This window comes from Nothobranchius furzeri, chromosome 1 (genome assembly GCF_043380555.1).
Source record: "Nothobranchius furzeri strain GRZ-AD chromosome 1, NfurGRZ-RIMD1, whole genome shotgun sequence".
Taxonomy (NCBI): Eukaryota; Metazoa; Chordata; class Actinopteri; order Cyprinodontiformes; family Nothobranchiidae; genus Nothobranchius; species Nothobranchius furzeri.
The window spans coordinates 37,539,377-37,553,213 of NC_091741.1; the positions used below are offsets into that span (position 1 = coordinate 37,539,377).

The 13,837-nt window shown below is 43.9% G+C and overlaps 1 protein-coding gene across 3 annotated transcripts in view; it reads left to right on the forward strand.

Annotated features, from left to right (window-relative positions):
* usp6nl (USP6 N-terminal like) overlaps positions 1-11,263 on the forward strand; it is a 111,211-nt gene extending 99,948 nt beyond the window's left edge. For all 3 annotated transcript variants that reach the window (XM_015962052.3, XM_015962041.3, XM_054739829.2), the window contains 5 exons: positions 64-158; positions 3,201-3,266; positions 5,417-5,516; positions 5,591-5,743; positions 9,562-11,263. In XM_015962052.3, coding sequence (XP_015817538.3) covers positions 64-158; positions 3,201-3,266; positions 5,417-5,516; positions 5,591-5,743; positions 9,562-11,087 — 1,940 coding nt within the window. In that variant the 3' untranslated portion in view covers positions 11,088-11,263. The remainder of the gene's footprint in view (positions 1-63; positions 159-3,200; positions 3,267-5,416; positions 5,517-5,590; positions 5,744-9,561) is intronic.
* The last annotated feature ends 2,574 nt before the right edge of the window (positions 11,264-13,837 follow it).

Sequence of the window (13,837 nt, forward strand, 5' to 3'; positions counted from 1 at the left end):
ACCAACGCGCGGATGAGTGTGTTCCTGATCCACGCTGTCTCTAACTATGCTCTCTGCCTTCAGGCTTTTTTGTCCCCGGTTTCCCAAAGTTGATGCGTTTCCAGGAACACCACGACCGGATCCTGAAGAAGATGATTCCCAAACTGAAACATCACTTGGTGAGATACGGTATTATAGTCAAAGCCAGGGATAAATCTAGAACATGAACACTCAGATCCTTCTATAGAGCTCCGGGAGTTAATGTCACGTTTCCCGGCATGCAACAGTTCAAATCGAAACGGCGCCATATTGGCAGGCAGAAGCCCGCAGCTGGACTATTTGTTATTTTCAGAAAACTCAATCAGACAGGAAATATGGTAGATTCCTGTTGTGCCCCAGGATGCAGAACAGATGCGGACAACATAAGGAATGAGTCATCTACAGGATTCCCCAAGATCCGGAGCGCCGCAAACGTTGGATCATTGTAGTAAAACGCGTTAGTGACCGGGCTAAAATGAAGCTGTGGGATCCCGAGAGTAAAGGTTTTCGCTTATGCAGCGACCGCTTCATATCAGGTACTTAAACCAACGTTTCCTCAACTGTGTATGGTATTTATTTTAAATGCTTTTATTACGATTCTTAGTGGGCTTCCTAAACTTATTTTGGCGTGGCTTTTTCTGTCTTATTACTCATAGCAGCAAGTAAACGTCACGTAAAACGTTGCCTCGTGAGTTCTGCGTGCTGCTATTTCCGTGTTTTATGATCACAGCAATTAACCGGCTAAGCTGTATTTAATTTTTAAGCAGTGGTTGATCAATTGTCAGATCACACATAAAAAGCACTTTGGATTGCTGTTATCGGTCTCACCGAGACAGATCTCAGACAGATCCTGAGACGCTCCTGCCTGACATTTATTTTATTCACGGAAAAAAATCAGACTAGTGATTTCTCTTGGCGTTCAGTTTATACATTCAAACAGCACATCACTTTATTTAAACTACTTACATGTAAATCTGTTATTTGTCCATCCATCCATCCATTTTCATCCGCTTATTCGGAGTCGGGTTGCGGGGGCAGTAGCGTCAAGTGGCCCAGACTTCCCTCTCCCCAGCCACTTGGGCCAGCTCCTCCGGGGGAATCCCAAGGCGTTCCCTGGCCAGGTCCGCTCCGACAGCTTCTGGCGTTTTTAAAAAGTATCCCAGGGGCACGGTAAGGGTCGGAGATGTTTAGTCTATTTAATTTCTGACTATATACAATTATTTCTTCGGTTTTAAAGTGTGAAGTAAACTCAGACGAAGTAAAATCCAAGCCGATCTCGTTCATGTTCATGTTTACAATCCGTGTTTGTTTACCTTTTTTTCCTGCCAATATGGCGTCTACTAACTGAGAGTCACGTGGGGTCCGGAGCTCTATGGATGAGATCGGCTGCTTAGGATCTTCTGGAGGTTTCTTCCTGTTCAAAGGGAGTTTTCCTCTCCACTGTTGCTACATGCTTGCTTAGTATGAGGATTGCTGTAAAGACTGGGTGTTTCTCAATGCCAAGGAACCTTGCCTTGATGTCTTGGCCCCACCCCGGTTGCCTAGGAGATACGTCATCAGGAGCCGCCAAGGCGTGTTCCAATGTTCATGTTCTACCGAGGCGTGTGTTCTCCGTTTGTTAGCCGTTTAGCTAGCTGAGCGAGGATACACGGGAGGTGTCTTGTACTGGGTATCTGCAGGTTTAAGGGAGCCAAATTTAAGACTTTTTAAGACCTTTTTTAAAGCCACTTTGACCAAATGTATGCAATTATTTAAAATTAAATTTAGGCTATAATTTCCAGCTATTGCCTGGAACCGGTGCGAACCACATCGTGAACGTGGGATTAACCATCCAGTTACCATTAAACTTGCACTTCCCATTGGCACAAGCCCCCACTAGCTTAACCAGCCAATGTGCTCATCTCTCACAACCAACTGAATGTGTACGGTTCCGCTCATGCCAATATCATACTCAAAAATGCTGAACACTAACTAGAAATTCACGAAATTTTTATAGAAATAAAAGAATCTTGTTTATTGGGTCTTTGGTCATTTAGGACCTTTGGAAACTGTATTTAAGGATTATTTGTTATTTCTAAGGATTTTTAAAGTCTTAAATTTGGAAAAGCAAATTTAAGACTTTTTAAGGACCCGCGGATACCCTGCTTGTAGCCTAGCCTTGGTCAAAAATTATGGCCTTGGTGGGCGACGGTGGCACAGCAGTTAAGTGCTCGCCCCGTAATCGGAAGGTTGCTGGTTCGAGCCCCGCTCAGTCTGTCGCTGTCGTTGTGTCCTTGGGCAAGACACTTAACCCACGTTGCCTGCTGGTGGTGGTCGGAGGGACCGGTGGCGCCAGTGCTCGGCAGCCTCTCCTCTGTCAGTGCGCCCCAGGGCAGCTGTGGCTACATCGTAGCTCATCCCCACCAGCGTGTGAATGTGTGTGTGAATGGGTGAATGACTGATTGTGTTGTAAAGCGCCTTGGGGGGTTCCAGGACTCTAGAAGGCGCTATATCAAATACAGGCCATTTACCATTTACCAAAAATTACCCAGAATACACCTCAGTATTTTCAAAAGGACGGCAGATCAGAAGCCGGCAGCTACTTCGGGGACAAATTTCAAATTTATAAGTAAGTCAGCTAATTTAAAATGTTTTTTTTTTAGATTTTTTTTAGATCCAAAGAAGTTATCTATGGTTGGTTAGTAGCTTAGTAGTTGCAGCTTCGGTGGCTTCGGGTAGTAACTCACTTATATATTTAATTTAATAAACATATACACAATTTAAAAAGTAAAAGCCTCGTTATATATTTATAATGAAACTAATACGTATAAAATATAACGTTATCTCCCGTGTCACGTGACGTTACGTGACCGCCGTGGAAGCCGCGGTCACGTGATGCAAGTCTGTTCCATTTAACCGTTTTCTTTAACCAACGAAGGACAGCGTCCTAAGCAAGGCGCCTGGCCTCGCAAGGCATCGCCTCGCAATGCCAGTCGCCCTGACACTGAGAAACACCCCCTGACACTAGTCAGTGACTCGATGCAACCTGCTGGGTTCCTTATACAGGAAACCTTTAACTGGTTGGCTTAATGACCTGACCCGTATTGGAATGTTTACTGTGTGAAGGTCCTTGAGACGACTCTTTTGGCGCGTTATAAATAAAATGAATTGAATTGTTAGCACATGATGTTTCTCTGCTGCAGGACAACCAGGAAGTGTTCACCAGCCTTTACACTATGAAGTGGTTCTTCCAGTGCTTCCTGGACAGAGTGAGTGCCCTAAGTGACGCTTTATACAGGTGATGGTCATAAAATGAGGATATCAGGACAAAGTTGATTTATCTCATCAATCCCATTCAAAAGTGCAACTTGTGTATTAGATTTGTTCATTACACACACTGGTTTATTTCTAATGTTGATGATTATAGCTGACAGCTGAAGAAAGTCCCTAATTCAGTATCTCAGAATATTAGAATATCAATTAAGAACAATGCAACAGAAGGAATTTTAGAAATGTTGGTCAACTGAGAAGTATGAACATGAAAACATGAGCATGAGTTTGTAGTTGATGCTCCTTTGGCCTGGATTACTGCAGCAATGCGGCGTGGCATGGAGTCCATCAGTCTGTGGCGCTGCTCAGGTGTTATGATGTTGCTCTGATAGTGGCCTTCAGCTAGGGCTGGGCGATGGGGCCTCAAACCAACATCACCATATATTGAGGATTTCACCTCAATAACGATAAATAGTTGATAACTACAGGTATGCGCAGAAACAAAAGCTGTCCACTAGATGGCGTTGTCACATGTATTACGTTCAAGGTGGTACAGCTTCTTAAAGGGACATGAACATTGCCAACCTACACACATATTTTGTTTTTCTTTATTATCAGATTTATTGACATTGGAAAAATTGTCTCGATAAGAGTCTGAAATTTTGATAACGATGCATTTTTGGTTTACTGCCTAGCCTTACCTTCAGCTCTTCAGAGCTGTTGGGTCTGCCGTATTGCATCTTCCTTTTCACAACACCCCATAGATTTGCTGTGGTGATGCTATGGTCAGGCCAGTTTACTGGCCAGTCATGAACAGAGTGGTCCTGGTCCATAAACCAGGTACAGGTAGCTTTGACGCTGTGTGCTGGTGCCAAGTCCTCTGTATCTTCATAAAGTTGGTCTGCAGCAGGAAGCATGAAATGCTCTAAAACGTCCTGGTAGACGGCTGTGTTGACTTTGGACCTCAGAAAACTCAGTGGACCTAGCCCTGACCCATTTAACCCCCCAATCAAACACCTTGAAGCTGAATGTCAGCCAGGGAGGCACTGGGTCCTATTGAGCCTACCGGTTCTGAACCCTGATCTCCCAGAGCAGACACTCTATCACTAGGCCTCTGAGCTGGTTGAACCTTTTCTAATATTCTAATATTCTGAGATACAGAATTTGGGATTTTCATTAGTTCTCTGTTATAATCATTAAAATTAAATAAACATTTGAAATATACAAGTCTGTGTAATTTTTGACCAGCACTTGTAGATGGTTCTAGACAAATGTAAGAACAGATCTGAGTGTGAGCCTCGATGACCCCAGAAGCCATGTTGTTCTGGGTGGGTGGGTGGGTGGGGGGGGGGGGGTCTGCGTAAAGCCTTCCAGTGAACACAAGAACTAGGAGCCCTGAGTTCCTTACATGGTGCTGGGATGTCTCTGCTGAGCGGCATGGATGTTGAGAACAGGACTGATGGTGGACCAGAGGGTGTGTTCCAACTACACAGGCCTCGGACTCCTCAGCCTCTGTGGGAAGGTCTATGCCAGGCCGGAGAGGAGAGGGTGGAGAGTCCGGATCCTGAAATTCAGGAGGAATTCCCTTTTCATCATCCTGGTCGAGGGACACCGGACCGGCTCTTTACGTTTACATGGGCAGGAGCTTGAACCTCCAACAGACATTGCAGCACATCAGCACCTGCTTTTCCACCAGCATGACTTTACTCTACTCAGTTGGGCCTGGTTCTAAAGTGTTTCCATTAGTAACGATTACCAGGGTGCCGCCCCATTACAGTACCTGCTTCGATTAGGTCCCAAGCATGCTGAAGCAGGCCATGTCAGAGGACTTTGGTTACTGATTGGCCAAGGGGCGGAGTCTGTGGTTGCTCCTGTGATGAGCACGAACCACCTTGGGATTCCACTTCTGGACTCACTGTTGGGAGTCCGCAGCTCTCCCCTAACCATAAACACAATTAAACCTGTGTCTCTTCTCAAGGTGAGCTTGTTGTTGAGGATAAACAAATATTTAATAGTTAATTACTGCAATAAGAACATCTCTATGTTGAGTTTGGACCTTTGTAAGAACATACCTAACAGTAACGGTCTGAAAGCGTTGGTTAGATGAGTAAACTAAAGACTCCTGTGATGTTCTGTTGTTTGTGGTCAGACGCCCTTCACGCTCACCCTCAGGATCTGGGACGTCTACATTTTGGAGGGAGAGCGGATTCTGCCGGCCATGTCCTACACGATCCTCAAACTGCACAAGAGTAAGACCCAACTAGGCGTGCCTCTACCAGCCGATGCATCAAAACTCAAAAACAGCAGGATGTTTGTGTTGCAGAGCACCTGATGAAGCTGTCCATGGAGGAGCTGGTGGAATTTCTGCAGGTGTCATTAGCCAAAGATTTCTTCTACGAGGACGACTTTGTAATCGAGCAGCTCCAGGCGTCCATGACGGAGCTCAGGAGGGCTAAGCTGGAGCTTCCAGCGCCAGGTACTGGAGATATCCACTAAAACGAGCTGTTAAAGTGGAGACTCAGCTGGTTCGTCTTCCTGCTGCCTCTAACCTGTTTTTCTGCTCGTCTCCTCGTTAATCTGCCTTCTCTCCCTCTCCTCTCGAACTATGTTAGCCAACAACTACAAAAGTGTGGCTGTGAGTGGCGGCCACATTCCCTCCTACAACAGTAATCGGTGGGCTATCCTGACTGGTCTTCTTCATGTCTCTGTCCATCTGTCCCTCCGTCCTGTCTGTCTCCTGTCTGTCCAACAGCACTCGGGTTTTTCGCTTCGCCTTTATTCCTCCAACATTATAGTTTAAACGCAGTCGAGTCCTGCGTCGCTCATCAGAGTTCTGGTCCTGCTGCTTAAAGACATGTCGTAGAAAACTGTTTAAAGCTTCTAGAAAGTACTAGGGGTGTGACGGTACGCCTATCGTCCTAGGTGGGTACGTACCTGGGTGTTAACGTCTCGGTTCGGGTCATCTTTGCTAGGTGAGGTAACAAAGCGAACAGTTATGTTGTAAAACAAAAGCACACAACACAACTGTTTAGGAAACTGTGACATCAGAAGTGAAATTAACTTCCTGTATTTCCTCAAGTGAGACATTAAAGCTGTTTTTCAATGTCAAGTCGCCCGGCCTTGAGAGGTGATGTCTTGCGAGGACACTGTACTTCCTTGGTCAAAGAAAAATGTTAAATGGAACATTTCCATGGCAGTCACGTAACGTCATGTGACACGGGAGATAACGCTATATTTTATATGTATTAGTTTCAATATAAATATATTCAATTCAATTCAATTCAATAATACTTAATTAATCCCAGAGGGAAATTAGAGTTTCAGTACACACATTTCCAAGATCAGACATACATACATAGACACATGACAAGAATTGGTGACTGTGGTCATTCGCAACCCGAGTCGCGCTACCGTAATAGTTCAAAAGGGTTTATATGAGGATAGAGTCAGGGGGAGGGGAAAAATGCACTTCAGTTACCCTCCACAGAGAGGGTAGCTTTGCTATGCAAAAAAACACCTCAGACAGATATGCACACAGACTTCAGACGATACACAACATAAGTGTCCACTAGGTGGGGAGGTAGGGTTGGGACTCTCCTCACTTCAGTGCATGCAGCCACGATAAGCAGCGCTCGTCACCTCTGTTTGGACAGAGGAGGGAGATAATGGTTTAGAGAGCACATTGACTCCTAGATACGGTTCCACGGCCTTCACCGGTCACAGTCTCACCCAGGCTGGTAGAGGGAGAAAGAGTTGCCATAGCAACAGCAGCATTCCACATTTCTTCTGAGGGGGGAGTTTTCACTTCAGCCTCACAGGCTCAAGGGCACCAGATTCAGATAAGAATTGTTTCGGGTACAGACAGATAATTTCCTCTCTGCCTTAGTGTTTGTTGGTCTTCATCCCCTCTAAATCCAATAATGGCGTAATTAATCTATCCCAATCTGCGCTGATCCGTCCACAACTCTGTCCTTGATGGTATCCACCTTTTGTGCCAGAGTCTGAATCTCAGCCAAAGTTCCAAGCTTACGAATCATCTCGAGAATTATATGAGTTCGAGTTTACAGCGCAATGCATTCCATCCCTGAGCTCTGGGATTGAGCCAATATTCCTCAAAAGCTCGTTAATTTTCCCGTAAGCCAGGTAACCGCTCAGGCCAAGCAGCAGGAATCCGAAACCCAAAACCACGAATATCCGGACATTTTCAGAATCCTCTACAGGCAGTTGAGAGAGGCATATCAGGTTCCACTGTTTCCAGGAATCCATGATATACCCAGCTGGCTCTGTCCCAGAGGAGCATCCGGGAGCCCCTTCTCCCGTTCTCATCGTTGAAAAAATTTTGTCAATTGCGTTGAGAGACCAACTGACCAGATCCATGTTTAATAATTTCCAGTTTCCAGAAAAAATGCAGAAGCGCCGTGCACACAAGACAGGACAACGAGCCTTGGGATAAGAGAGGGAGGGAGAGGAGAAAAAAGCATCTCCAAGAGCTAGAAGAGAAAAAAGAGGCTTTTACTTTAAAATTGTGTATATGTTTATTAATTTCAAAATATAAGTGAGTTACTACCCGCTAGCCACCGAATCTGCAACTACTAAGCAACTAACCAACCATAGATAACTTCTTTGGATCTAAAAAAAAAAACATTTTAAATTAGCTGACTTACTTTTAAACTTGAAATTTGCCCCGAAGTAGCTGCCGGCTTCTGATCCGCCGTCCTTTTGAAAATACTGCAGTGCATTCTGGGTAATTTTTGACCAAGGCCAGGCTACAAGACACCTACCGTGTATCCTTGCTCAGCTAGCTAAACGGCTAACAAACGGAGAACACACGCCTCGGTAGAACATGAACATTGGAACACGCCTTGGTGGCTCCTGATGACGTATCTCCTAGGCAACCGGGGCGGGGCCAAGACATCAAGGCGAGGTTCCTTGGCATTGAGAAACCCTCTAAGAGTTCCAGCTTGCAGCCTTGTTCAGGGTCATCCAAACTTCATGTTTTTGATATAAATATTAATTTGTCTGCTGAGAGGACAGATCTGTAGGTAGTTATGTCTTTGGGATAGAGACAGTTTGCTACATCTACTTTTAAATTCTCCCATTTAGCATTGTCATGGTTGTTGCGTGATGGGAGATACTTCGAGGTAAGGAAGGGAATAAAACAGAAGCTAGGCAACTGTTCACTTCTGGTCTCCCAGTTTACGAAGGACTCGGTGTCTGACACCGGCCAACGAAGGCCGGGTAGGAAAAGTCCTCATGAATTTGGACACAGCTGGCTAATGAGCAACGCAGCTACACATCTGTGTGTGACCTCAGTATGCGTCTACCTTGTTCCAGAAAAATCCAAATTTAAATTCAAAGAACCGTTACAGTCCTAGAAAACACAGAAATACTGACCGGATATCATTGTTCTTTATGCTGGCCGTGACTTTAAATTCTATACTTCTATTCATGAGACAGGTCCTATAGTCTTATAGAGGTGAGGAGGTCAAATACCACAAAATACTTTTACTGTAAAAAGGTTTTTTCAGACAGTCTTCACACAGAAATCATCTGATGATTGACGGCATTCCAGCTGATGTGATGGTATTGTTCTAAAGGTCCGTTAGAACCATCAGCATTTGTGATTCAGCTACTGACACGGTTTGGCTCAAAATCTATCAAATTTCCAGAGTTGGTGCCATTCTGAGACGTGGCGGCCATCTTGAATCTGACTGTAGCATTCATAATATAAAATTGCGGCGACATTTGTGTCTCAGCGTGTAAATATCACAAACTGTTGGTTTAAATCTAGCCTCATTGAAGGTTTTTACAGAAAAGGTCTGATCTGAAACTGACGGTTCATCCTGTGACTGACTGAAAACGATGAGACTCGAGACCCAGTAGCTCCTGGATCACTGCTGCACCACTTCCTGCCTGGTGACCTCACTTCCTTTTCACCTTCACTGTGTCTGTAAACGTGTGAAAAACTTTATTGTCACTGCTTGGTTGAAATGCTTTCACTTAGAAGTCAGAGTTGATTAAAGAAACGTGACCTTTTGAGCCTGGAGCTGCTGAATGGAGCCGGACTAGAGCGCACTCGGCTGAGAGCCGCTTCCTAATCTAGTCTCCCTTCGTGGGGAATCGTTTCAACGTGGTTTCTGATGTGATTTTGTGTTGTTTTGAGTGTAACTTTTTTGTTGTTGCATGAATTCATTTCCCTGTTGTGACTCATCTGGTGTGAATCCAAGCCACACATTTCCAGACATATTTGTTGTTTCCTGACTGACTTTACGTGTTTCTATTCTCATGTTGCAGCTAAAGAAGAAGAATTTCCCAAGAAGCCTTTGGGCCAGCTTCCTCCGGAGGTAGCAGCACCGGTGCTGAACCATGTGGGCAATGGACAGAGCCATGCTGATCCGGCCGAGCCACACGGGATCGCTAGTCCGGTACTGGAACCCCAGGGCAACAGTCGACCCTCGAGCCGGGCACGCCGGGAATCGCTGGATAAACTGACCAAGAACACAAAGGTGGACAAAAGGGATGTCCATTCAAGGGGATCGAACGACATCCCAGGAGAGCAAAAGAAACAGTCCACCACCGCCACACCTGAGAGAGGAGGGAGTTCCCCTTTGGGACCCTCCCCAGTGTCTCCGATCACAGCAGTGGACAGCAGGAAGCCTCAGAGCCACGCCATCGCCAACCACAATCCCGACGCTGCCTCCAGCTCACACAGATCCATCACCCCCCGCTGGGTCAAACCTTCCGAGACAAAACTGGAAGCTGCCAAAGCTGCAGCCTCCCTAGATAACCGGCTGAGCCGTGGGACTTCACCAGCTCCGTCCAGTCCAGAAGACAGCTCTCAGCCCCAACGCAGACCAAAATCCAAAGGATTCGTCTCTGGGGCTGAGCGAGGCTCCAACGCTTCTCAGTACGACAACGTTCCAGGGCTGCCAGAACAGGACTTTGAGATTTTGGATCTGGACAGACCACCAACCAGAATGAGGACCCCTCACAACGAAACTCAGTTTAGTGTGCCAGCATGGCATCAGAGCAGCCCCAGCCGAGGACAAAACCTGGACGGAAGTACCGCTTTGTCCTCATCAGGACCCAGAATTGTTAGGCAGCCTCTCCCTGCTCAGTTCTCTCACAACAACCCAGTAGGGGTCCCAGCCAGCCAAAACCAGTATCCTCCCCACCAGCATTCCCCAAGGAGAACTACAACAGAGGTCCCCATCCTCCACCCGGGTTACAGCGTGAGTCTGGACCACAGAGGGGACAGCAGACTCCATGGACCCTCAGGTTTTAGCTCACCCTCCAGGGAACTTGTGTACGCCACCACCCAGCGGCAACCCAGCACTGTCTCCCCTGAGAAGGCTTTCCTAAATAATTCCTACGCCACCTACCGAAGGCAGCCACCACCAGGAATCTCCACCCGCAACCTCCCAAACACCAGATCTCCACCCAACCAGTTCCTGAGGCTAGAACCCCAGAGCAGCTCCACCCCTATCTACCTGCAGCAGCTTACATCCACCTCACAGATCTACACCGTCATGGACCACAGAGCCGAGGGGCACCTGAGGGGCGAGTCCAACCTGCCACGGTGGGATCCAGAAAACCCTCTTCCCCCTCCCTCACCTGGTGGCATGCACCGATCGCCCAGCTTCCAGCAAGCACAAATGTCTCCAGTTCGAGAGTTCACCTTCCCCCCGAACCCTCAAGTCCCGCCTCAATACAGGACCCAGTTCCAGGAGCAGCGGCCACAGCTCCCCCAGCTGTTCGGAGGATCACACTACAGGCACGCCCAGGAGGCGTTTGCCATGCAGGAGTCCATGCTGCTGTGACTGAGCAACCAGACACTGTAGCTAACTGACACGTAGTCTCTGACACTGTGATGAAGACGAGCTTCATCTGGGACCTGACGATCTGCATCGTAACGCTGCAGGACACCAGCCTCTGTCGTTTCTACTGATCACTTTAAAACTGACTGAAGATTTTATTTTATTTTTGGATGTAAATCATTAACAGAGGTTACAGTATATATATATATATATATATATATATATATATATATATATATATATATATATATATATATATATATATATATATATATATATATATATATATATATATATATATATATATATATGTACACACACATACATATATATCTTTTAGAGTCTGACAGTGTACAGTGGATTTTTGTGTTAATATTCTAAAGTTATTAGTGTCACAGGAGTGTTTTCTCCTTAAAGAAGCAAAATGGATTCTTTATTTTTTATATCTTACAGCTAACTCCACATGCTTGTGAATGTGTCTTTAAAACTGTTCTACTACCTAGACAGCAGGTCAGCGGACGTCTTTAGTTCAGTCATGACAGGAAACACTGGTTTGACCGTGTGGTTTCTAACAGAAATGCTTCAGTTGTCGTTACAGTTCCATTTCAGTTAGACTCCTGATTGTTATGTGATGCCTATGGTTTTAATTATAAACACTGAGGTATGTGAGTGTAGAGCAATACAAATGTCACATGACTCACTTAGCAACAACCGTTTTAGTTGGTCTCGGGCATCCCAAGGTGGATGTAAACAACTTTAACTAGGTTTTGATTTCAACACTGTTAACTATTGTTTGCTTTTCATGGATTTACTGTCACACTACAGGTAACAGGTGTGTGTGTGTGTGTGTGTGTGTGTGTGTGTGTGTGTGTGTGTGTGTGTGTGTGTGTGTGTGTGTGTGTGTGTGTGCGTGCGTGCGTGCGTGCGTGCGTGCGTGTGTGAGGGAGAGAGAGATAAATTTCAGTGATCAGTCACAATACTTTTTACTACTCCCAGTACTTTAGAAGTTATTTTCAGTGCAACAGTTAATTACGGTTCCTGATTTTCCCAAACTTCTATTTGCTCTAAACTAAACTGTCATCAATAAAAAGAAGTGGGTAAAAATGTCTGATTCTGTGTATACTGACACATACTATATTAAGTCACATTCTAAGAAACGTACTATAATAGGACATATACTATAATAGGACACATACTATAGTAAGACACATATTATAATAGGACACATACTATAATAGGACACATACTATACTAAGACAAACTGTAGTAAGACACATACTATAGTAAGACACTTTAATAAGACACATACTATAGTAAGACATACTATGGTAAGACACATACTTTAAGACCCATACTATAGTAAGACACATAATATAATAGGACACGTACTATAGTAAGACATGCTACATAATGACACATACTAAAGTAAGAAACATGCTAAGACACATGGTACACATATACAGTAAGACACATACTTTAATATGATTCTATGGAAATACACATACTATAGTAAGACGAACACTATAATAACGCACTATCACAGAACACGTAGTAAGACACATGAAAGACATACTATAGTAAGACACATAATATAATAGGACACATTCAACATGCAAAGACACATACTGTAATAGAACACATACTATAGTAAGACACATGCTAAGACACCTACTATAATAAGACACATTATAGTAGGATACATACAATAGCAAGACATACTATAATATGACACATACTATAGTAAGACACTATAACAGGACACATACTAGAGTAAGACATGCAAAGACACAAACTGTAGTAAGACACATGCTATAATATGACTGATTGTATAGAAATACACCTACTATAGTAAGACACATACTATAATAAGAAACATACTATATTAGGACACCTACAGTAAGACACATGCTATAATAGGACACATACTATAGTAAGACAAATATTAGGACACATACTATAGTAAGACACATGCTATATGATGACACATACTATAGTATGACTGATTCCAAAGGTATACACTTACTATAGTAAGACAAACACTATAATAACGCACATACTATAATAGGACACGTACTATAGTAAGACACATGCAAAGACACATACTATAACAAGACACATACTATAATAGGACACATACTATTATATGATACATACTATAGTAAGACACATACTATAGTACGACACATATTATAAGACGATACATACTATAGTAAGACAAATACTATAATAGGACATATTCTATAGTAAGGTACACATATATAGTCAGACACCTACTATAGTATGACTGATTCTAAAGAAATACATATACTCTAGCAAGACAAACACTATAATAACATGCATACTATATTAAGACACATACAGTAATAGGACACATACTACACTGACACATGCTAAGACACATACTATAATCGGACACATACTATTGTAAGACACATGCTATAATAGGACACATACTATAGTAAGACACATAATATAATAGGACACATACTTTGCAAGACACATACTATAATAGGACACATACTATGGTAAGACACATACTATAATAGGATGCACACTATAATAAAACACATTCTATAGTAAGACACATACTATAATAGGACAAATACAATAGTAAGACACATGCTAAGATATATACTATAATAGAACACATACTAGAGTAAGACACATGCTATAATAGAACACATACTATAATAAGGCACATGCTAAGACGCATACTATAGTAGGACACATACAATAGTAAGATATATACTATA